The 26,795-nt window shown below is 36.9% G+C and overlaps 1 protein-coding gene across 5 annotated transcripts in view; it reads right to left on the reverse strand.

Annotated features, from left to right (window-relative positions):
* Positions 1–26,795, reverse strand: part of WDPCP (WD repeat containing planar cell polarity effector) — a 300,990-nt gene that overhangs the window by 190,069 nt on the left and 84,126 nt on the right. For all 5 annotated transcript variants that reach the window (XM_010863306.1, XM_010863302.1, XM_010863304.1 and 2 more), the window contains exons 2-5: positions 15,805–15,889; positions 2,696–2,743; positions 1,809–1,853; positions 170–240 (exon numbers count right to left, since the gene is read on the reverse strand). In XM_010863306.1, coding sequence (XP_010861608.1) covers positions 170–240; positions 1,809–1,853; positions 2,696–2,743; positions 15,805–15,865 — 225 coding nt within the window. In that variant the 5' untranslated portion in view covers positions 15,866–15,889. The remainder of the gene's footprint in view (positions 1–169; positions 241–1,808; positions 1,854–2,695; positions 2,744–15,804; positions 15,890–26,795) is intronic.

Raw genomic sequence — 26,795 nt, forward strand, 5'->3', positions numbered from 1 at the left:
ATATATCTCAGCATGCCACACAAAGATGCAACTGTTTTGGAACTCCTCACTGGACAAAAGCAACACTATCATCACCAGGAGAGTTGATCCTTTATGAAAATTAAAGCTGTTGAAAGATGTTTTAAAACAGATTTGTTCGTTGCCATTTTTGAAACTTTTGGAAAGATACCTCCAACTCCTTGACTGAGTCTCGAAGTTTTTCTGGGCGTCTGTTTTTGAGCGTCCATGGAAAATCTCGTGCTGGAAAACAAAACATGTACTACAGTTGGCTGAACACGATTTAAAAAGGAAACTCTGCTGAGCAGTGTGCCTTAGGAAGATTAAAATAAAACACCTCCTTAATTGAAAGGAAGTAGCCTTCATTTCCATCATCAAATGACAGTCTTTTGAAAGGCTCTGTCATAGAAACAGGATTTTTACCACAAAAAAATCTCCATGATCATAATTTTATGACGACAACTAACAATGCTCAGAGAATCTCTGGGAAGGTTTCTGAAGCTTGTGAGCCTAGTACTTAACAGTTAATGACCCACTCTTTACCACAGAAGCAAATTTATTTTCATTTAAATAATTTAAAACTCAATACAAAAGAAATTCTAAACTCTTCAAATAATCTATCAGATCTGAAAACTCCTATGAGTAAATGAATATAGTGAGGAAAGAAATAAAATATTAAAAATAATACACAGAAAATGAATTTAAAATTAAGCATCACACGTTAAGGATAAAATTGAGGGAAATCTAAATTTTAATAAGTTAGACACTAACTTATTTTATATAGACTCTTTTCTATATAAAATAACTCTTTCTAAAAGCTACACCACAATTCAATAATGATAAGCCTTTGCTTTGTTTTAAAAGTTAATGTTATTTAGTAGAATCTCAATGATAGCCTAAAACAAACTAAAACGTTCTATTTAAAAGAATTAAAAAATAATAAATTCATTAGTGATATGACACCTATTTCATCACAAAAATGAATTCATCTCTGAATTTTCCTAAACAATTTTAAATGTGTGCACATGTGTTTTATGTGCATATATATGGAGTATAAAATATATACAGACATCAAAATTTTTATAGGAGAATGCTGTTTCATTTAAGCAAATTAATGACTTCTATAAACATAATTTACAATGTGCAGAGCATATGTAAAAAGTTCCAAATCTCTGCCACAGGTACTAATACAGTATTTTTAAAAACTAAATGTTAGCTTGACCATTTAAAGTGAGAACAAGTACAATATTTAGGCCCGCTTATATTCTAAATAAAACAGTCATATTTTAGCCATATTATACTGTAGCCATATTACATATACAACATGTTTATATATTTGAAATTAGTAAAGACTAGAGAGAATAAAATGTCAATACTGATAATTACAAATCTTATTTTCTTACAATGGTTAAAACAAAATAATAATTTAGGTATAATATGGATCATAAAATGTTAACAGAACCATGGTACACTTAGTTTAAGTATATTAAATAAGATAAATGCAGTTCATTAATAAATACATAAGCATATATCTTATGCATAAGCATATATCATAAGCTTATGCTGTTTACATAAGCACATATCTCACCAAAAGTTGAGAGAGATTTCAATGGTCTAAATCAGAAATGTCTAATAGTATAATTCTTACTCATATGTTTATGCACCTAAACAATAGAAATTTATAAGAAATATGGAAGGGATAACATTTCCTATTTGTACAGACAGCTTAAAATATGTTTTAAGACACAATCTTCAGGGATATTAAAATTCCAGTTTTATAATAATTCCAAAAAAATATAAAGTAAACTTACATTCTGCCAGCCTCTGCTTTTCTTCTAAGTTACCATGATCTGTTGCTGATTTTGCAGCAGATGAGAGGTTAGAAAAAAAGATTAAAAAGTGGAAATTATTTTTATTATACTTAATTTTATATGTGCATATGCACATTATTGAGATTAATAAATTACGCAAAACTTTTTAAAAGGCAGTTGGAAAATGCCATAATTTGGATGTTTTCATTTCATGGAAGATTTCCTAAATTTGAAGTGAAAAGGCTTACACAACACAACGGGTGGGCCAATATCCTGAGGTTGCAATCTCATCAGATAGGGAAGGGAACTGCAACTGAGCCCAGAACAGAAGCTACTTCAGTCTGTCATCAGAACCATGAAGTCAGCCTATTAACTACCAAGCTAAGCACAGGGGATGCCCACAGAGACCGAACAGGAAGGAACTCTAGCTGGGAAGACCTCTTGGCCCATCAAGAAACTTCTGGGATTAACAGGATTAATCAGATAAAGAAAATTGATCATTCACTCAGAAATGCCTATTCCAGATATCAGGTGAGGACCCGGGAGCCCAGCATCAGTAGGACCCATGCATTAACAATGCCCTCTACTGGGACAGTGATAAAAAAATGAGAACATACTGTCCAGTTATCCGTTTAATCAGAAGTAAAATGAAAATTTTCATGTTCTGCTACTTTATTCAATACTAGTTTTGAATTTATTCTGCTACTAGTTCAATACTGCTTTATTTATATAAAACATATTAACTTTAGCATTTTTCTAAAGAATTGGAGTAAACATTCTTGAAATTCTAGAATTTAAAGTGCATAAAAACAGAGTTTTTAAGTCAGTATTTTATAATTTAGAATAGTAAGTTTATAAAAATTAGTTTAATAGAACAGATACTTTACCTGATGGCTCTTTCTTGTCATAATACTGGTAGATCCCAATTTCTCTATCTATAGAAAGGAAGAAATAACATTAGATTATAGTAAAAAGTTATGGAGAATGAGAAGCCAACCCATACTATAAGGCAGGGTTGGAGGTGGATAAGGAGGAGGACAGAAACAACCTGTATGTTACTGGAAATAAAATACTTTGAAATTGTCCAGACATGGGTTCGTCTCTTCTAGGGATATGAACGAAATGCAAGTTTATCAGTCCACTTAGAAGAGAAATATACAACACTAGAATGGCATGAGGAAAGGAAGGGTAAAGAAGTGATATCAAGGATGACCAACTTTTTTCTCTCAAGCTTCCTCTGATATTTTTCACAGGGCACTACCAAAAGGAACTACCACTAAACAATACCAAATGAAAGTGGCTAGAAGAATTCTGAGCTGTGTTTTTTTTTTTTTTTTCTCTGACTTAACTTGAATCCAGAAGAGTATTTGGGGGAAATCTGCAGAAAAGGAAGGGTTAAAGGAAGGTATGGATAAATTATCTGAAGCTTGTTTAGACTCAAAAACCCTTCAGAACCCATTCAAGTTCGGATGCTCTGCTGGGGTTACAAAAGCAAAGATAGGTTTCCTAGATGCTGAGAGAGATTTAACCATGGAATCTGTCCTTGTAGTTGATTTACAGGAGAATAAAATAACTGTCCATTTTCTTCCTATCTGTGAACTCTGAAATACTTCTTTCTTTGAGGTAACATTTGCTTCCTTCCGTGCAAAATAATTCAAGTTACTAACAAAAGGATACAGCTATTTCTAAAGTGGAAGCAGTACAGGCTGCCCCCTAGTGACTGACTGCTCTGAACTTTCTCAAACTGAAGGATAAAACTTCCCCCCAAAAGCTATAATTAACTTCTCCAATATAGTTTTTTCAAAATAGTCAATCGTGTATACTTACTGAAGTTCCATTTTTTTCATTATGTCACTAATTGAGACATATAATTTAAAGAGTTCAGTTTATTTCTGTTTGTTATATTGACAGTATCTAATAAGAAGTGCCAGGGAAAGGTCATGAGTCAGGCTCCTAAGATACTAATATTTTATTTCTTGACCTAGGTGAGGATTTTATGGGTATGTTCACTTTTTGATAGTTCAAAACATATCTTTGTAATCTTTACACTTTTCAATATACATATAATACTTTAATAAAGTGAGTGAAAATCACTCAGTTGTGTTCAACTCTTTGTGACCCCATGGACTATACAGTACATGGAATTCTCCAGGCCAGAATACTGGAGTGGGTAGCCTTTTCATTCTTCAAGGGATCTTCCCAACCCAGGGATTGAACCCAGGTCTCCCCTACTCCAGGAGTATTCTTTTACCAGCTGAGCCACCAGGGAAGCCCAAGAATGTTGGAGTAGGTAGCGTATCCCTTCTCCAGGGGATCTTCCCAAACCAGAAATAATAAAAAGATTCTTAAAGAAGAAATCTAAGAACCATATGCATTACTGTACACAGGCAATATCCTCCAATATTCCATCATTTCATGCATCCATATATTACAACTCTAGAATAGAACTATGAAAATAACAAGTGGCCGTGAATTCTGTGCACAAGTCTGAACTACTGCATTTAGACCAGAGTATGGCTCTTAAAATTGGAGAGGGAAATAGCAACCCACTCCAGTATTCTTGCCTGGAGAACCCCAAGGATGGAGGAGCTTGGTGGGCTGCCATCTGTGGGGTTGTACAGAGTTAGACACGACTGATGAGACTTAGCATGGCTCTTAAAAGCAGGACAAGACGCGGATACGGACAGTGAGTCTGACATGGTATGTCAGAGCCCTCGCAGGGTGAGAGGGACATTCATAGGAGCAATGGCCTTGTGTTGGCTGTCAGAGGCTGAATAAAGCATGGGGGACATCCACATACACGGGGAGCCCAACAAAGGGTATCAGAACCTACAGAGATATCCATGCAGGGAAGAGAGTTGCCAAAGAGATAGAAGACTGTCTGCATACAGGGTGATTTTAAAAAAATAAAGATACGGAAGCCCCAGCTCTCCCACTGTGTGAGAAGTACAAATATAAAAAATAGAGAACATTAGAATGAACCCTGTGGTGATAGATTAGAATTTAAGGTACTGGTGTGAACTCACGGTTTTCAATATACAGAGGTACAGTTATGAATGTGGATGCAAGTAAGTGTGTATGCATACATACATACATACCCTAAGCTCTGGCCTCTGACAGTGCCTGGAAGCAACGATACTCCAAGAGCAATGAGTGTACCTGAAGCACACCCTGGCTTCTAGAAACCATTCTCCTCTAAAAGGAACCAAGCTCCTTAGAGAACTGGCTAATTCTAGCACTGAGGAAGGGAAGGTATCAATATAATAACAGTCTGATAGATCAGATCTGTTGTGCCAGAAAGAATAGAAATGCCCAAGTATTGATAGGGATGTGGCACAATGATAAGTCAGCTTGCAAGGTGTCCCACTGACCACTCAGGGACAACTTAAACATCAGAATAAATAATGGTACTAAAGGATTAAAATCATTGAATAAAATGGTACCTGAGCCCATAGGGACAAATTAAGTTAAAAATATATTTAGGGACTTCCCTGGAAGTCCAGTGGTTAACACTCTGTGCTTCCAGTACAAGGGGAACAGTTTCAACCCCTGCTCAGGGAACTAAGAGCCCACACGGCAAAAAAAATAAAAGATCATCACAGATCACTCATGTTTTTAAAAAATACATACACCTATTAAAAATATATTTAAAGTTTAATGAAGAATAAGATATCCACATATTTTCAAGGTAACACCTTGCAAAATATTAATTCTAAAGGACAAAGTAACTTTGCAGTGGAGCAGCCTAGCAGACACCACCTTAACCAAGTGATCATGAACACCATCAGTAAAGACATGGATTGAAATTGTGCACTGCATGTTAGGATGCATTGAGAATACAGCATTATTCTTCTGTATACTTCCCACCAAACAAGCATAATCTGAACCTACTTATGAGGAAACTTCAAATGTATCTAAATTTAGGGATATACTACAAAGTAAGTGGTATAAAATCTTCCTAAGTGTTGAAGTCACAGAAGTTAAAAAATAAATTTTTATTGTCTCGTACACAGGGTTATTGTTACCATCTTTCTAAATTCCATATATACGCGTTATTATACTGTATTGGTGTTTTTCCTTCTGGCTTACTTCACTCTGTATAATAGGCTCCAGTTTCATCCACCTCATTAGAAGTGATTCAAATGTTTTCTTTTTAATGGCTGAGTAATACTCCATTGTGTATATGTACCATAGCTTTCTTATCCATTCATCTGCTGATGGACATCTAGGTGTATAGAACAGTCGTATGGACTCTATGGGAGAGGGAGAGGGTGGGAAGACTTGGGAGAATGGCATTGAAACATGTAAAATATCATGTATGAAACGAGATGCCAGTCCAGGTTCGATGCACGATACTGGATGCTTGGGACTAGTGCACTGGGATGACCCAGAGGGATGGTATGGGGAGGGAGGAGGGAGGAGGGAGGAGGGTTCAGGATGGGGAACACATGTATACCTGTGGCGGATTCATTTTGATATTTGGCAAAACTAATACAATTATGTAAAGTTTAAAAATAAAATAAAATTTTAAAAAAAAAGGAAAAAAATAATAATAAAAAAATAATAAATAAATAAATTTTTAAAAATTAAAAAGCTGAAGGATTTCTTCCAGAATTAGAGACTAAAGAGACATGATAACTAAATGTAACATAATTCTGAACAACAACCATTTGCTATAAAAAGGATAGTTGGGGCTTCCCTGGTGACTCAATGGTGAAGAATCTGCCTACCAATGCAGGAGACATGGGTTTTATTCCTGATCCAGGAACCAACATGTCATTGAGCGACTAAGCCCATGTGCCACAACTACTGAGCCTGTGTTCTAGAGCCTGGAGCCACAACTGCTAAGCCCACGTGCCACAACTACTGAAGCCCATGTGCCCTAGAGTCTGTGCTCTGCAACGAAAGAAGCCACAACAATGAGAAGCTGCACAGTGCAGCTATACAACAGCCCTCTCTTGTCACAACTAGAGAAAGGCCGCAAGGCAATGAAGATCCTGCACAGCCAAAAAATAAATTAATTTTTTAAAAAAGGACAATGGGTGAAACTCTTTGCGTGTTAGATGGTAGTACTATTATTACCATTAATTTCTTGATTCTGATGGTTATATATGTGACACTGGACTACACCTTTTCTTTAGGAAACACACACGGAAGTATTTGGGAGTGGTGAGGCATCAGGTTGGTAACTTACTCTCAAATGGTTCAAGAAAAAAAATTCTCTATACTAGCAACTTTCCAATAAAACTTTGTGATTATTTCAGATTATTTAGAATAACATTTATCAAAAAGGTAATGAATAACAAATGTTGGTGAGGGATGTGGAGAACAGGGGACACTTCAGCACTGCTGGTGGAAATGTAAATCGGTGCATTCACTATGGAAAACAGTATGCAGGATTCTCAAAAATTTTAAAGTAGAACTATCATGTGATCCTGCAACTTCCCCTCTGGGTATTTATCCAAGGAACATAAAAACACTAATTCAAAAAGATATAGGTACCATTATATCATGATCATTGCAGCATTATCTACAATAGTCAAGATCTAGGTACCCATCAATGAATGAATGGATAAAGAAGATGCGGTATATATTCAGAATGGAATTAAGCCATCAAAAGAATGAAATCCTACCATTTGTGACAACTTGAATGGACCTTGAGGGCATTATGCTAAGTTAAACAAGTCAGAGAGAGACAAATGCCGTAGAACTCCACTTACATGCAGAATCTTAAAAAAATAAAATAAATAAACCACAAGCTCACAGACACAGGGAACAGATTGGTTGCCAAAGTCAGGAGGGTGAAGGGGAGGGTAGATGAAATGGATGAAGGGGATCAAAGGCACAAACTTCAGTTATAAAATAAACAAGTCATGGGGATATCATGTACAGCATGGTGACTCCAGTTAATAACGATGTATTGCATATTTGAAAATTGCCAAGAGATAAATATTAAAAGTCTTTATCACAGGAAAAACTATGTATGGTGGTGGATATTAACCAGACTTACCAAATCATTATGCTGTATGCTGGAAACTAACTTAATGTTATAACTCAATTATACCTCAATTCAAAAACTACTTTAAATGTTAAACATAATGAGAATATGTAAGAGGGTTACGAACTTAGTCTCAAAGGCAGTGAAGGCTTCTCTAGGTGACTTAGTAAAGCTGAGCCCTAAAGAGGTAGGATTGCACATGGGTTCAGAAAGAATGTTCTCGGGAAGGAGAACAGAGAAGCCCTGCTGAAGACCCAGGTGGGGCAGATCTTACTGCCTCCTGGGACCTGTGTGCACCACTGTCTCTGGTCATAGCGTTCATTTCCTTTTTTTCTATCATTCTTATGCCGATGTCAATATAATTTGGCTTCTTGATTACAGAAGTAATGTGTTCACTGTATAAAATCTAGAAAAGAAAAAGTTTAATTTCCTGTATTTCCTGAAATACTGTGTTTTTCATAACACTGTGTTTTTCTCTTGAGTTTTTTCTGAATGCATTTGTTGCTGTTGTTCAGTGGCTCAGTGTCCGACTCTTTCCAACCCCATGAACTGCAGCATGCCAGGCTTCCCTGTCTTTCTCTTATCTCCTGGAATTTTCTGAATGTGTGTATTTATTACTAAATAAAAGTTATGCCAAAGAATTGATGCTTTCAAATTGTTGTGCTGGAGGACTCTTGAGAGTCCCTTGGACAGCAATGAGATCAAACCAGTCAATCCTAAAGGAAATCAGTCCTGAATATTCATTTGAAAGACCGATGCTGAAGCTGAAGCTCCAATACTTTGGCCACCTGATGTGAAGAGCCAACTCAATGGAAAATACCCTGGGAAATGGGAAAGACTGAGTGCAGCAGAAGGGGGTGACAGAAGATGAGTGGTTGGATGGCATCACCAACTCAATGGACATGAATTTGAGCAAACTCCTGGAGACAGTGAAGGACAGAGAAGCCTGGCATGCTGAAGTCCATTGGGTTGCAAAGAGTTGAACAGCACTTAGCAACTGAATAACAATAACAATTCCTGAAGACACAGCAATATTAAAATTAAGCCAATTGATAACCCTACAGAGGTCTCTAAGTGTCCAAGTGAAAGGAAGAATTGCACTTTAAATCACTTTAAATCAAAAATTAGAAATGATTAAGCTTACTGAGGAATGTGAGAGACCCATAAGCTTACTGACTGCAATGTGGGAGACCCAGGTTCAATCCCTGGGTTGGGAGGATCCCCTGGAGAAGAGCATGGCAAACTACTCCAGTTTTCTGGCCTGGAGAATTCCATGGACATAGGAGTCTGGTGTGCTACAGTCCATGGGGTCAGTTGGACATGACTAACATATACACTGAAGAATGCATGTTCAAAGTCAAGAGAGGCTGAGAGCTAGGCCTCCTGAGTCAAACAGATCAGTTGTGACTGTTCAGGAAAGGTTCTTAAAGGAAAAAGTGTTTCTCCACTGAACATACAAATGATAAGAAACAACTTTATTGGTGATAATGGAGAAAGAGTTGGCGACCTGGACAGATCAGCCACAACATTCCATAAGCCAAAGCCTAATGCAAAACAAGGTCCTAACTCTTCAATTTTATGAAGACTAAAAGAGGTAAAGAAGCTGCAGAAGAAATGTCTAAAGCTAACAGAGGTTGGTTTACAATGTTTAAGGAAAGAAACCATATTCTGAACATAAAAATACAAGGGGAAGTAACAAGTGTAGATGTAGAACCTGCATCAAGTGATCTAGAAGATCTAGCTAAAACAATTAATGAAGTGCTTGTGCTCAGATGCTCAGTTGGGTCCAACTCATTTACAGCCCCATGGACTGTAGCCTGCCAGGCTCCTTCATCCATGGAATTTCCCAGGCAAGAATACTGGGGTCAACTGCTATTTCCTCCTCCAAGGGATCTTCCTAATGCAGGGATCGAAGCTGCATCTCCTGCATTTCCTGCATTGGCAGGGGGATTCTTTATCACTGAGCCACCTGGTAAGTCCCAATTAATGAAGGTGGCTACAATAAACAACAAATTTTCAATGTAGATAAAAGACCTTCTATTGAAAGCAGATGCCATCTAGAAATTACATAGTTAGAGAGGAAAAGTCAATGACTGTTTTCAAAGTTTTGAAGGACAGGTTGACTCTCTTGTTAGGGGCTAATGCAGCTGGTGACTTCAAGTAGAAGCCAGTGCACAACCAATCCTAGGGCCCTTAAGATTCTGCTAAATCTACTCTGCCTGTGCTCTATAAATGGGACCGCAAAGCCTGGATGACAGCACTTCTATTGACAACATGGCTTACTGAATAATTTAAGCCTATCATTGCGACCTACAGCTCAGAAACCAAGATTGCTTTCAAAATATTACTGTGCATTGACAATTCATCTGGTCACTCAAGAACACTGACAGAAGATGTACAATTAATGTTGTTTTTATGATTGCTAGAACAACACTCATTCTGTAGTCCAAGGATCAAGGAGTAATTTTGACATTCAAGTCTTATGGTTTACAAAAAACAATTCTTAAGGCTATAGCTGCTAGATCTGGGCAAATCCAACTGAAAACCTTCTGGAATTCCCTGGTGGCCCAACAGTTAGACTCATCACTTTCACTGCTGGGGCCTGGTTTCAATCTCTGGTCCAGGAAATAAGATCCTGTAAGCCATGTGGCATGGCAAAAAAAAAAAAAAAAAAGGAAAGAAAGAAAGAAACCTTTCTGGAATGGATTCATCATTCTAGTTGTTCAGTTGTAAAGCTATGTCCAACTTTGCAACTCCATTTTGGGTGCCATTAAGAATATTCATATTTCATGGGAAGAGGTAAAAATATCAACATTAACACGGGTTTGGAAAAAGTTGATTCCAACCCTCATGGACAACATTGAAGAGGTCAAGACTTCAGTGGAGGTAGTAACAAGGTGAAAATAGCAAGAGAACTAGAATTAGAACTGGAGTCTGAAGATGAGACTGAATTTCACTGCAATCTCATGAGAATACTTTAACACTTAAGGAGATGCTTCTTATGTATGATTAAAGAAAGTGGTTTCTTGAGATGAAATAAGCCTAGTATGGATGCTATGAAGATTACTGAAATGACAACAAGGGATTTAGAATATTATGTAAACTTAGTTTATAAAACAGCAGCAGAATTCGAGAGGACTGACTGCAGTTTTGAAAGTTTTACTTCAGTTAAAAATGCTAACAAACAACATTGCATGCTACAGAGAAGTCATTTGTGAAAAGTCCATCGATGTGGTGAACTTCACTGTCATCTTATTTTAAGAAATTACCATAGGCTCTCTAACCTTCAGCAACCAAAACTTATCAACATTGAGGCAGGGACCTTCACCAGCTAAAAGATTAAGACTTGCTTAAAGTTCCTATGATGTTCAGCATTTTTAGCAATAAAATACTTTTTAATTAAGGTATATACAGTGTTTTTAAAGACATAATGTTACTGCACATTAAATAGATGCTTATTGTTGTTATTGTTGTTCTGCTGCTAAGTCATATCCAACTCTTTGCAACCCCATAGACTGCAGCACGCCAGACTTCCCTGGCCTTCACTATCTCTAAGAGTTTGCTCCAACTCGTGTCCATTGAGTTGATGATGCTATCTAACCACCCTGTCCTCTGCCACCCTCTTTTCCTTTTATCTTCAACTTTTCCCAGCATCAGGGTCTTTTTCAATGAGTCAGTTCTTCACATCAGGTGGCCAAAGTACTAGAGCTAGCTTCAGCATCAATCCTTCCAATGAGTATTCAGGGTTGATTTCTTATAGGATTGACTGCTTTGATCTCTGCACTGTCTAAGGGACTCTCAAGAGTCTTCTCCAACACCACAGTTCAAAAGCAACAAGTCTTCAGCACTCAGCCTTCTTTCTGATCCAACTCTCACATCCATACATGACTACTGGAAAACCATAGCTTTGACCACACGGATCTTTGTCAGCAAAGGGATGTCTCTGCTTTTTAATATGCTATCTAGGTTTGTCATAACTTTTCTTCCAAAGAGCAATAACCTTTTAATTTCATGGCTGTGGTCACCATTTCCAGTGATTCTGGAGCCCAAGAAAACAAAATCTGTCACTGTTTCCATTGTTTCCCCATCTACTTGCCATGAAGTGACAGGACATGATGCCACGATCTTAGTTTTTTGAATGTTGAGTTTTGTTTGTTTGTTTTTAATTCTTTTTTTAACTTTACAATATTGTATTGGTTTTGCATGAATCTGCCACAGGTATACACGTGTTCCCCATCCTGAACCCTCCTTCCTCCTCCCTCCCTGTACCATCCCTCTGAGTTTTAAGGCAGCTTTTTTACTCTCCTCTTTCATCTTCATCAAGAGGATCTTTAAGCTTTCTGCCATTAGGTTGGTGTCATCTACATATCTGAGGTTATTGATATTTCTCCCGGCAATCTTGATTTCAGCTTGAGCTTCATTCAGCCTGGCATTTGCATGATGTGTTCTACACAGAAGTTAAATGAGCAAGGTGACAACATACAGCCTTGACATAGCTCTGAAGTTTTTGCTGTATTTTTCTGATTGGAACTTACCCTCTGTCTCATTTTGCCTAAGTCTCTGTGTTTACGTCTATATATTAAGTAAATCAGTTATCTCTCCCAGTCTTGAAGGAATGGCCTTCATAAGAAATGTCCTGTGACGTCTCTGGCAGTCCAGTGGCTGACTCCACACCTCCACTGCAGTTCAGTTCAGTTCAGTTGCTCAGTCGTGTCCGACTCTTTGCGACCCCATGAATCACAGCACGCCAGGCCTCCCTGTCCATCACCAACTCCCGGAGTTCACTCAGACTCACGTCCATCGAGTCAGTGATGCCATCCAGCCATCTCATCCTCTGTCATCTCCTTCTCCTCCTGCCCCCAATCCCTCCCAGCATCAGAGTCTTTTACAATGAGTCAACTCTTCGCATCCGGTGGCCAAAGTACTGGAGTTTCAGCTTCAGCATCATTCCTTCCAAAGAAATCCCAGGGCTGATCTCCTTCAGAATGGACTGGTTGGATCTCCTTGCAGTCCAAGAGGGCAAGAGTTAACCACTGGTTGGGGAACTCTATCCTGCATGCTGTAGTCCTGCATGCAGACATTTTTTCTTGTCTTCAGCCAGTATCTCAGTTCCCAGGGAGTGTCCCAGTTGGTTCCTGAGTCTCTGGCAGATGCTTTAAGATGAGTAACTGGGTCCCCTTTACCTACAGTCCATATGTTTCTCAATCTTGTGTTTTGTGTTAATTTTCAGATCAACTGAGTTTTCATGCACACCCTTCAGGAGTGGGTTTTCTGTTCCCTGCAGTTTTATAATTTTCCTGGATATATTTCCCATTGGTTTTCAAAGTCAGGTATTTTAGGGGCTTGTCTCTCCTGCGTAGGATCTAGGGGTTGGGATGGCTGACGTGGAACCTGAATCCCTCACAACTGAGAGAGAAGATCGTACCTTTGATATCTCTCCCAGTTGTGGATTGTGGTGGCTGGGGTGTGGTTTTTCCCCTTGGCAATACTGTTTGTCTCTCCTACCCATCTCAGTGCTGTCCTTTTACCTTTTGTTGTGGAGGCTCTATTCATCCATGTTCCATATGTACTTAATTAAATTTTGTTGTGCCTATGGGAAGAGGTGAGTTCAGGCTCTTCCTATGCTAGTATCTTGAACCCTCTCCCAAGAACACTACCTTTAAACTTGCTGTGTGCCCTTTACTATTTCACTTCCACTCCCTTCCTTGTCAGAGCTATACTGTGTTTATAATCTAGTGTTCTTTATAGTTCTTCCACATATACTTGTCTCCTGAAACAATACATTATTTAATTTAGCCACTGTTTTTAAACTTTAAGTGCAAACATACTGTATGTATGCTGCAGCTTACTTTTTAAACTTTTTCCCTATAACATATTCCTGACATTCATCTACGTTGTTGCATACAGTTTCAATTCATTCACTTTCTCTGTTGCATAAATATATTTATCCATTCTCCTGCTGATTGAAATTTGGATGGTTTCTAGTTAAGGATGAATACTATTAAGAATTTTTTTGTACATGTTTCCTGGTGCACTCAAGTTATCAAGGCTTTCACTATGGTATATATCTAGGAGTTGAATTACTGGTCAGTAGGCAAAATACTTCGCCTACTGTATGAAACTCCAGTACTTTAGCCACCTGATGTGAAGTGCCAACTCATTAGGAGAGACCCTGATGCTGAGAAAGATTGAAGGCAGGAGGAGAAGGGGACGACAGAGGACGAGACGGTTGGATGGCATCACTGTCTCAATGGACGTGAGTTTGAGCAAGCTCTGAGAGATGGTGAAGGACAGGGAAGCCTGGTAAGCTGCAGTCTGTGGGGTCGCAGCGTCAGACATGACTGAGCAACTGAACAACAACAGCAAGGCAAAATACATCTTCAACTAAAGTAGGTAATGCCAAATTATTTCCTAAAATGGTTGGACCAACTCAATTTTCATCAGCAGTGAAATAAGTTTCTTCCCGTTTTTTTTTTCCCCAATTTCTTTTACCCATTTGAATTTAAAAAAATTTTCTGCCACATATTTTTACTTTCCAAAAGATTAATATAATTTTCAACTGTTCCCTGAAACATCTATATTTCATTTCTTGCTGTTCGTATTTCAAAGTGAGTCACTAGAAAGCTGATTAAAAGCTCAATATACACGAATAGGGCTTGCTAACAGTGGGTTTCACTGACCACTCAGGGACCTGGGTGTTTCACTGGAAGACCACGTTAAATATCAATGTAAATAGGCCTTCCCTCTGGGGCCAAGCAGTCTCTCCAGAGAGGACTCCCTCAGCTTCTTCCTTCTATGACATTCTGATATTAAAATTAATTTGATTATAAAGGAATTAAGAACATTCCTGTGTAGGCTTTCACTTCAGTTTTCCCTGTTTTCAGTTCAGCACCTCTCCCCTATCTTTTTCCACTGCAGCTAGTTTTGAACTTCCCAAAATCAAGTATTTCCAGTGTCTCACTACCTCTTACATAGATTTTCAAGTCTCTTTCTGATCACCTCATGCCACAGTCTCATCCTTTTGCATTATCTGACTCCTCAAATTTCTGTACCTCTCAAGACTTTTGAAACCCAAGTTTGCTGTCAGTGGAATTTTCTGTAGACATCTAATATTCAGATTTTTGAGCTTTGGTAACTTCTCTATGCCTTCCAAAAACAACTCAACAGCAATTGTCTCCTTTCCTAGTCACTTAGTCCTTGTGAGTTTACACCTATATTAAAGTAATTCATTTACTCTCATTTTAGAAGAATCTTGGGAGGAAGCAAGTGTGTGTTAAGTCCACTTTAACTGTAATTCTTTCCTTACATATTTTAAGCACATTAAATGTAATGAAACTATAATGACATCATCTGTAGTTGTATATTTGTTATAAATAAACAATGCTTTGCAAGGTAAACCGTTTTCTTAGAAATGATGCTGAAGACATTTAAATACATATGTCCTCCTAATACAAGAGTTGCTTTAGATTTTCAAAAGGAAAAGATTTTTTAAAACGTGTTTCCCAATGATATACACTTCATCCTCAAATACTAATAAACATTGTTAAAACAGATTTATATTACTCCCTTCCCAAAAAAATGTGAACTGCAAAAAACAAGGATACAATTGTACATATGAGCTATATGTTTGAAATACTCCTTTTATATCATATAGAAATGCATTTACCATTTGCAAGCCTGTAAATATTTATGAATATAAACATATTATTATCAACAATTTCAGGGGAAAAAGCTGGAAAATCTTAGATATATCTTAAGAGGAAATAGATATTAGATGGATAAAATTAATGTTTTAAACAGAAAATGTAACTCAAGTTGAAAAAATAAGTTAATCAGAGTCAACGAAAAGAACTTCCTCTCCACCAGCCGATTCTTCATTAAGCATAAAGAAAATCATGCAGTTTCACTGGAGAATCTAGGCTCTAACCTCTGCTATTAGGTATTTATATTGTTGTAACTTATATTTGAAAAATATTGAAATTAATCCAGTTTATTTACCGCCAATGTGTAAGGTATTCTTCAAAGACCACAGGTGCAGTTCAGTCAAGCAGAATGACATCTGATGGCAGAAGGAATCTCTATCCTGTTTAAAAAATAATTAAGAAGAGGTGTCAATTAATTATCTTCTATTGCCAATAAAATAAAGATTGCTTAGAAATAATAAAAAGAATAATTTTTCGCTACTGATATTTGAGATACGGTTCATTTGAATAAACACAATTTAATATATCCTTAGTTAACCACCCAGAAATAAATGAAAAAAAAAGTCACTTTTCCTAGATTTAGTACGTCATCACATTGAGAAACATAGTAAGAAGAATATATATATATTTAGGTTTCCAATAATATATGATTTTTAAAACTGAGTATATTTAGAGTTATTTAGTATTTAAAGATTTTTCAGGAAAAGAAATATCTGCTAGGTAGTTATTAAGTACAAAAACATTTTGTGGTGCATTTTTAATATAAAAAGCAAATATTTGTGATCTTTCACATGCAAACAGACTAATTAAAATGGAATTCCCAAGATGAATGGTATATAGTTACTATTATAGGAAACATATTTACTTAGAAGTAAATTGTGTGAAACCACATTAGCATTCAAATTAATTTGTTCATCTGCATGTCATGATAGATCCAGATATTCTATACTACATTCATTTTTTTAAAAAGATAGCAAAATTTTACATCTTATATTTCCTCCCAGTTCTAACAGCAGGGCATAGTGATGGATATCATTTATACTTTTAAAAAAATTAATTAGAACTTCATTAATTTGGACTAATTGGAGGAAGGCCAATCTGAAAAAAGAAAAACGAAAAGTAACATTTTATAAATATTTAAAAGGAATTTAAGTAACTTTCAAATGTTTGCTTGGAAATACATGTATTATAGTACATGTAAATTTTCCTGTATATTAGAAATACATAAACTATTGACATTTTCTTTATACAGATCATAAAAAGAACTGTTATTTCCAACAAACTTCTGAATATTTTATGACATCTAATATATGAAAATAATAGCTTGAAAAATATTTTATGACATTTATTATATGGAGAAAAAAGCTCTCAGCTTCTTTAACATTCATTTCAGTTCAGTTCAGTCACTCAGTAGTGTCCGACTCTTTGCGACCCCACGAATCGCAGCACACCAGGCCTCCCTGTCCATCACCAACTCCCATTAGGAGTGACTCAAAATATTTCCCATACTATTTATGAATGATAATCCAAAATAATTTTAGACATAATACAGGCTTTGTTAGTCCTTACTTCACCTTTACTTTTGACCTCAATGCACTTACAATCATCAAGATTCAGATGCATGTTCAACTAATGAGACACAGTTACTAATTACTGAAACGGCAGAGTAATCAATTTCACAGTATAACAGAAGGGCTCAAGCCTGCTTGCAACAGCAGGGCACTGAGAAAGCTACTGAGAAATTATAAAATGTTCACAGGACCTCAGAGAAGCAAAGGATTTCACCAGTTAAATGATGATGATAGCAGCATATAATATTATGGACCTACCTTTGACAAGCATTCTTCTAAAATTTTACACATATTAACTCAAATATGTAACTCTTTGAAGTAGTATCACTATTACTCCTATAATGAGGAAACTAAGACATAGAAAAGACATATAGCCAGCAGGTAGTAGAGGCGGGCTTTGAATCTAGACAGACAGGTTTTCAGACCCGTGCCGGCAACCACAGGACACTTACTGTACTGGGGTATACAGAATTGATGCTTTTGAACCGTGGTGTTGGAGAAGACTCTTGAGAGTCCCTTGGACTGCAAGGAGATCCAACCAGTCCATCCTAAAGGAGGTCAGTCCTGGGTGTTCATTGGAAGGACTGATGCTGAAGCTGAAACTCCAATACTTTGGCCACCACATGCGAAGAGTTGACTCACTGGAAAAGACTCTGATGCTGGGAGAGATTGGGGGCAGGAAGAGAAGGGGACGACAGAGGATGAGATGGCCAGATGGCATCACTGACTTGATGGATGTGAGTTTGAGTGAACTCCAGGAGTTGGTGATGGACAGGGAGGCCTGGCGTGCTGTGGTTCATGGGGTCGCAAAGAGTCGGACACGACTGAGCGACTGAACTGAACTGAACTGAGGGAGTGTATACACAGTAGTTTGAGTAAAACAACGGTGTTAGATCAAGATGCATGGTAGAAAATCATAGAAAAATGAAGTTGAAAAGAGTAGCAAAAAACAGGCTATAATAAATAGTAAATTTTGGATTGATCTGAATTCACTTTCTTCCTTGTACTTAAGTGCCTTAAAAGTTTAGAGATGAAACAAAAGACCCTTCAACCTCCAGATATGGTATTCTAACCAGAAGATGGCTGTGACATATATAGACATGGGGTAAGAGAGCTAGTGGGCTCATTACCATGAAAGATTCTCTAGCAGGCAATAGAGAAAAAGGGATATTAAAACTAACCTGTATTCTTCAATTCAACTATTATCTTTCTGAGTTGTCACCTGGGAGTGACTAGTGAGCCTGCCATTATTCAAAATATTTCCAAAGCTGTGTTCTTTGAAATTGCTTTCAGTCAGTTTCATGAGACTTATTCAGAATTATTACTTTATAGTTGTACTTTTTTAAAACTAAAATACTTACTGTATTAGAATATGTAAACCGCACCTTTGTCATTCAGATAGGTGAGGCCTGGAATATTGGTTTGAAGAATCAATTAATGGGACTTCCTGGCAGTCCAACAGTTAAGAATCTGAGTTCCCAATATAAGGGACATGGGTTCAATCTCTGGTCAAGGAACTAAAAGATTCTGCATGCCTCATGGCACTGCCTAAGAATCAATTAATAAATTAAATAAATTTCATATTTATTAAACTTAATATGTGGACTCTAGACTCTTAACTACCTGGCTTCTTTTTCTAACCTCTCACACTCACGTACAAATGTGCTCAGTGATCAGTCAAGTCCGACTCTTTGCGATCCTATGGACCGTAGCATGCCAGGCTCCTCTGTCCATGGAATTTTCCAGACAAGAATACTGGAGTGGGTTGCCATTTCCTACTCCAGGGACTCTTCCTGACCCAGGGATCAAACTCAAGTCTCCTGCGTCTCCTGAATTGCAGGTGGATTCTTTTACCGCTGAGACACTAGGGAAATTCTCTAACTTCTCAGTTTACTCACTAATTTGCATAAATTACTTAACTTCTCTAAGTTTCCCCAAACACAAAATGGGTATAATAAAGTACCTATCACAGAACTATTTTGAGGGTAACTTTATTTAGTTATCTTAATATTGCTGCGTAGTATTTGCTGCTGTTACTCAAATGTCTAGCACCATGTAAATTTATATGGAAAAAACAAAGAAGTATTAAACATGATCTTAAAGGTCCATATAGTCAAAGCTATGGTTTTTTCAGTACTCAGGTAGAGATGTGAGAGTTGGACCATGAAGAAAGCTGAGTACCGAAGAACTGATGTTTTTAAACTGATGTTGGAGAAGACTCTTGAGAGTCCCTTGGACTGCAAGGAGATCAGACCAGTCAATCGTAAAGGAAATCAGTCCTGAATATTCACTGGAAGGACTGATGCTAAAGCTGAAGCTCCAACACTTTGGCCCTGATGCTGGGAAAGATTGACAGCAGGAGGAGAAGGGGACGACAAAGGATGAGATGGCTGGATGGCATCACCAACTCGAGTTTGAGCAAGTTCCAGGAGTTGGTGAAGGACAGGGAAGCCTGGCATGCTGCAGTCCATGGGGTTGCAAAGAGTCGGAAAGGATTGAGCGACTGAACTGAACTACCTTACATAGGAAGAAATGAATGAACAACTTAGTACAAGAGGGATTTTGTAATGGAAAAGTACCTATATGTGGACAAGCTTCTACACCAGAGGAAGTATTGAATTAGGCCATGCAAATGGATTAATATTTCACTAGGAAGAGGGAAGAAAAGATATGATGAAACAGGCACATACTTTTTTTTGACACTGAGCACTAAATTCATAACTTGTAGAGTATACTAGAAAATAAAAACACTCTTCAATTTAGTGTTTATTTAGATACTAATAATGAGAATTTATGAATTCTAACAAAGGCTGAAGTTTAGCTGTTAGTAGCTACGTAATAAGGTTTCATCATGCAAATTAGAGATAAAATTTTAGCCAAAAACAGAAGGCCACACTTTTACTTACATATCAAAAGAAGACTACACTTGGAAGTCTACTTTTCAGTTTAAGTCAATCAGTAACAAAGATTTTGTCAAAACATTCCCCCGAGACTTCCCTTGCGGTCCAGTGGTTAAGAGTCTGCATGCCAAAGGAGAGGACATGGTTCAATCCCCAGGTCTGAGAGGATCCCACTTGCCACGGAGTGGCTGGACCCACCCGCATCACAACTCCTGACCCCTGCACCTAGTTGTGATCGGCAAAAAAGAAGCCACCGTAGAGAGGAGACTACGCACCCCAACAAAGACTAGGTAGCTGCAACTGGAGAAGCCTGAGTGGCAACAAAGACCCAGACAAGCCAGAAATAAATAAGAAACATTCCGCAGATGACAGAAATGAAGAGTCAATCACAGCTTCTTTTTAATCCATACTGGCTATTATTTATAAGAGGTAGAGAAGCTTTTAACTTGAAAACCCATAGTTCCAACTGTGTGCTGCTGCTGCTGCTGCTGCTGCTAAGTCTCTTCAGTCATGTCCGACTCTGTGCGATCCCATAGATAGCAGCCCACCAGGCTCCGCCGTCCCTGGGATTCTCCAGGCAAGAACACTGGAATGGGTTGCCATTTCCTTCTCCAATGCATCAAAGTGAAAAGTGAAAGCGCAGTTGTGTCCGACTCTTTGTGACCCCATGGACTGCAGCCCACCAGGCTCCTCCGTCCATGGGACTTTTCCAGGCAAGAGTACCAGAGTGGGTGGTCCACTGCGTATCTTTACTAAATTTGAAAATCCTAAACTACTCGGAAATTATGGAGCAGAATAAGCAAAACAATGTCTATAGACAGCATAAAATGTCAAGTACAAAGCTCTGACTCTTTGCATTTGGACGTAAGGGGAAATTCCGAGACTAGCACAGTGTAAAGTCTATGATCTGGACTTGAACACAGGATTCATTTGTAGTTTCATTGGAGGTGGGAGAACTGAGAAAAATGTACAAGTTGTTTCTAAAAATGCTCCGATGTATAAACAATATTGCTCCAGTTTCCCACAAAAAAAGAATAGGACAAAGCGGGGAGAGACATTCTACTTAGAACCGCTTTATGGCCCCTGGAATATTTGGTTTAAGGGTCGTGAAGTGGCCACAGGGGTTGGTGCCCAGTAGAACATAAGCAGGTCTGGCAGCCCTTTGGCATTACTGTACTCAGAGTGGTGATATCCAGACAAAGCAGGATCCACACCCAGCAAAAGTAGACACAGTGGCAGCAATAATGTGTTGATGGAGCAGGTGTGGCAGGTGAGGTGAGAAGAAAATGGCTAAGGTGGCTAGTGTTCACTAGTAAATGACTGGACTTATTTATAAATACATGTGACAACTCTTGCAGGTTCCCCAAAATATGTGTAATTAGGGTGGAGGCTTTGCAGGGTCATACATTAGAGGGGAGGCAAAAGATAGTCAAATGCAGCTTATTCATCCTTATTTTCCTCTGAACTTCAAATATCTGCTAATAAGCCCATATAAAATTAAAAAGAATACAGTAAATTTTTTAATATTTGTAAAAATCCATAATTACTAGATAGACATGGTGGGAGGGGACCAAATCAACATCCTGTCTAGTCCTCAACATGTCTTGCCATCTTCAAACTGTGCAGGTTTTTTCAAAGACTCAGACCTTTAAAGGTCTAGCATCTTACTCAAGAATGCCACCAGTTAAAAAGAATGCTGTAATTTCCATGTTTGAAAAATCTGCCTGAAGGAAGCAGTCAAGACTGAGCTCGTATCATTCAAATGGTGTATTAGTGCATAAACAGTTGTTTTTGAAGGAGGAAAGAAAAGAATTTCCCAAGAACTCTGGTTTCTGCATTCTGAGAGGGGATGTGGCCAAGGCTTTAAAAGGCAGTGAAACAGAAAGTGCCTAACAAAGTGGAGAAATATTGCCCTACTCAGTGCCCCTGTGCATTTCTCTAGGGATAAAACCCAATACTCAGGACTTAGAAACCTAAAGTAGTTATAAAGGGAAAAATGAATAAAACAATGAATGTCTAAAAATACAGCAAATTTTCTTAATGTTGACTGGGAAAAAGAATTATCCAAGTGAAAAGAATAGCAGAAGGAAAAAGCTAAACAATAAAAAATGTCTAATAATTTAATTTTCATTTATTTTTAAATATAATTTTGTTTAATTTTATAAGGCAGTTGATGACAGTCTCAGATGTCTCAGAAGGCCATTCTGAATTCAAACGTCCAGTCTTCATGACAGAATAAGAAGCATGATTTCAACTGAACTTGATCTAAATCTCAACTGTTCTCTTGTAAGGGGGAGAATCTATGACAGCCAAATGTTGAGGATAAAAAAACGAGAGGATCTTAGAGAACCTTTCTCACTTTCTAGTTACATCTTCAAAAGGTTTAAAGCCTTCTTTCCAAAACAGATCACAGTATAATAAATACTTATTTGTCTTAAGATTGGGAGTGCATGCTAAGTTACCTGAGTAGTGTCCAACTCTTTGCGACTCTATGGACTGCCTCTAAGTGAATCTTCCCTGGTTTCTTAGGTCAGCTATTTGACTACTTTAGAAAGGAAAGGAAGCCTGAAGGTAAATAAAACCCTAATGTAAAACACGATGGAAAAGAAAAATAAACTAAGAGAAGACACAGCTGCAATTTAACAAAGACAGATGATACCATGGGCTAACAAGACATTTAAAATGAAATGTATGTTAGCAAAATACCTTAAAGAGCCTAAGGAAATCTTTCTTGGGCATAAAGTTAGAACATGTTATTTACTATCAATAGACTTTCTGAGGATTATCTAGTCACCAAAATGTACAAAATTAAAGACAACTAAATAGCACAAGTTTAAAATAAACCACTAGTTGACTTAGGTATTCTAGTCATCATTAAGTAATTTAAAAATTATCTAAAATATAGTGTATTCCCCCATAATCTCTTGCCTATTGCCATCTACACAGAATTATATTAATTATCTATTAACCATACACATAAACATATCTAATAATGTCACATTAGCAAAAATAAAGATATTTGAAATATTCAACACTGAACCAAACAATTATACAATAATAAAGTTTATGTTAAAGAGCAGAGGAGTCTCAAAGAGACTCAAACTTAGATTGAATTTATTCTAACAAAAGACTGGCGTATTGGGAACACTGGGTCATCTGTACCTCAGAGAGTCCTATGATATCTAGTTATTAATTAAATATCACAAAAGCTTTGAGCACCTTAGGTGTCTGACATTTTACTATGAGTCACAGATACAAGGATTTATAAAGCAGGGTTTCTACTATCAAATAGCTAAAATCTAGCATAGCAAATAAAATAATCACAGAAACAGTAATATGAAGTTTGTAATTAATGCAAATTTAACAACATAAACAAAGAGCTATGGGCATTCAGTAGATGTTCTAGTTGGATAATAAAGAAACTTTCTTATAAAGTAGGAAGACATTTGAAGATCATTAGACTTTGATAAAGACAGAGAAAAAAATGAAACAATATACAAAAACATAAATTAGATAAAAGATGCAAGGCATATTTAAGGAGTAGTCAGCAACTAGTTTGATGCACAAATAGAAGAGACAAATGAGTTCCATACTAAGTAAGTTTTTAAATGCCAAACTTAGGAATTAGGACTTTATATTTTGGTAAGTTTCTACTGCAGAATAATGAATAGTTTCTCATCTGGTAAGGTAATTTAGAAAGGAGAATCAACAGATCAGAACTGTTGTAAGATTAACTTTGTGAATGGGAATATTGGAGGGATTTTTTTATACAACTGATCTATATAAAAATAAACAGACAACACCAATATTTAGCAATAAGGGCTTGTTGGGATGCTGGCAGTTGGAATGTAAATAAAGCAACAGATTCAAGTGATCGTTTGAAGAAGGTATCAAAGGTGTAGGGGAACTGATGAATCGTGGAAGTAAGGAAAAAGGAGGAATCTAGAGTGACTACCATGATACGGGGATCTGCTTACTGCACAGACATGACCCTTGCCTTGAACATGACTCTACTGAGCAGACACGCCTCCATCATCATGTGCTGGTAAAAGAGTACCAGTGCATTCTGTTCACAATGACTGAATCAACTAGTTCAACCAACAACCTCCATTTTCCTAGCTACTGACCTGGCCATAGGCCTAAGCCACTGAATGAGAGCCCAGAAGAAAAACAAAGTCGAGGATAGGTATTTTGGTAATTCTCCAACACAGAGACAATGGGAAACACAGATTAAGGCGATATAGAGCCAGAAGGGCATGGAGGAGAAAATGGTGTGTATGTGTTGAAGTGGTTGTATAGTGATCAAACCTGTTGCTTCTGAATTTTAATACAGAGATGACCTCATTATGGTTTCATGAGAAGTAGTTTTATCAAGGACACAAAGATTAAGTCTTCTAAAGAAGGTGTGGTTCTACTGCTCTAAATGCTGGGCTCTGAGCCCAAAATGCCTCAATTCTAATCCGGCTATAACAAACTTATCCCAAATCATTCAACCTCTCTGCCTCAATTTCTCCACCTACAAAAACAGAGATAATGATACTGACCTACATTTCTAAGAACACTGTAAAGATTAATTAATTCTGTACAATGCTTTGAAGATGAAAAGCACTGAACATTATTAGTGGGTATTGCGTAACTAATTGCTTGTAACACTGAAAAGTTCATCCTAAAATTTTACTCAAACAGTAGTTATCAAATAAATGCCCTAGCTCCCTTAGTAACATTTATCTCCAAATGTTACTAAATTATTATTTTAAATGTATCTCGTTTTTTTTTCCATTATATCATGTTATCTCATAGTATATAAAGATGTAGATCACTCCAGACATCTAGAACACCTTTTCAACCTAAACAATCAGGACATTTATCTGAAAACTAGCATCTACTGAGAATAGTCAATAAATGCTAAAAGGTAATAAATACTTCAAGTTACAAAATTTTAATTTAATAAATAACACTAAGCAATTAAATGGCAGAAGCAACATGCAAAAGCACAAAGCAGTATGTTGAAAATACTGTCTATCATGTCCTTATTTTTATAAGTTATAGAACCTAAAAGCATACAAAAACCTATCTTTGTACGAAAAATGAAGATTGAAACTTTTAAATCCATTAGACACTCTGTGCGGTCTTTTGTGTCTTCATGGGTTTTAAAATTATAATAATAATGCACGCTTATTGTTTTAAAAAATGGAAATACAAAAGTATTTGACGTTAAAATGAATTCCCTTCCCAGAGGCCCTCCCCACTCTGAAGGGAGCCATTACACAACATGGCCTTCCAGACTGTGAAGTACTTAACAGCATGTTCATATACATACTGACTTGTTTTGTATTTTAGTAAATCAGTATTTTACTCAACATACAATTTGCTTTTTTTTCACTGAACACGACAGCATGGATATCCTCTGTTAGCATATAAAGATTTATCTCTTTTTTTTAAAAGGTGCCAGATATTCCACTGTATACTGATCATAATTTACTTAATGAACATGACTGCTCATTTCAGGACTATTTTCATCTTACAAATAAAAATACTATTAAAGTAAATATGCACACCTTACATTTTAATAGGTACTGACAAACTGGCCTCCAAAATGACGGTACCAATTTACACGTCCACCAGTAACATGACTGTCCTTTCCCCCATGTCCTTCCTCAATATGCTATGAGACATTAACAAAGTTTTTAATTTTTGCCAATCTGGAAGGTGGAAAATGAAAAGGTGAAAAAACCTGCAGTTTTAAGTTTCATTTTTCCATTCATTAAAGAGTTCAAACAGCATGTCATGTATTTTTTAACAATTGTTTCTTCTATAAACTACCATTTCCCAACTTTGCCCATCTTTCTACTGAGTTCTCCATCTCATTCTTTGTGCATTAATATTAATCCTTTGTTACATACATTAGACATGTTTCTTTTTAAAATTTATCTTTATACATTAAAATAAGAGAACACAGAATTCACATTTTTTAAAAATCAGGCATGACATCACAGAAAACTCTTTGAACTCAATTTAGCTATTGCTGTGCAGAGTGCCAAGGCCAGGAAAGTTCTTCATAGCTGCTAACAACTGGTCAGGTGATGCTATTTCTAAATGAAGCCAAAAGCAATAGGTTCCTGTTTTAAGAGAAGTTGTGCACCATACTCTCTTAAAGCGGTTAGAAGAAATTCTATACCTAGAAAGAATAATAGGAGTCTCTTCATCTTCCCAAAATAAATCATGGCAAAAATCTTTATAAATCTCATGTTATACTTAAATTTGGAAAATATTTCTCCAGAGCACTGTTCAAACCGTTTAATTCACTTAGGTAAATAGATCACATCAATTTAACATTTTCTTTATTGTAAGCAGTTTTGACATTTGGACAGTTCACCAATGGCTTCTTCATTGTGGCCTGCTTCCTCCTCTTCTACTACTCTTTACATGCAACAAATTAAATTTCACTAATATTTAAAGATCAGTATTGACCTTTGCATAGCCATTTTCTAGGTTCCTGTTAATACAAACATCTTGTTTGCTGATGCTCTTTTCAAATATTTTATTGCACACAATTTTCCATTATTCCAAAGAGACTTGTGTCTAGTTGAAGTGCATTTTTTCCATGATCCTGCAAATAATCACAATGGCTTATATCAGGCGTTTTAGGGGGAAAAAAGTATGCTTGCTTAAGCAAGTAATAACAGCAACCATAAAATAATCTTTGCTCACCACCATCTCCAACACATGTACCCACCCTTCTGATCTTTAAAAATATGGACTTAATTCTTTTTAGGATGTATCTCAACCACAACAATAGAGAGACAGGGAATATA

Source organism: Bison bison, unplaced genomic scaffold (assembly GCF_000754665.1).
Source record: "Bison bison bison isolate TAMUID 2011002044 unplaced genomic scaffold, Bison_UMD1.0 scf7180017864489, whole genome shotgun sequence".
Classification (NCBI taxonomy): Eukaryota; Metazoa; Chordata; class Mammalia; order Artiodactyla; family Bovidae; genus Bison; species Bison bison.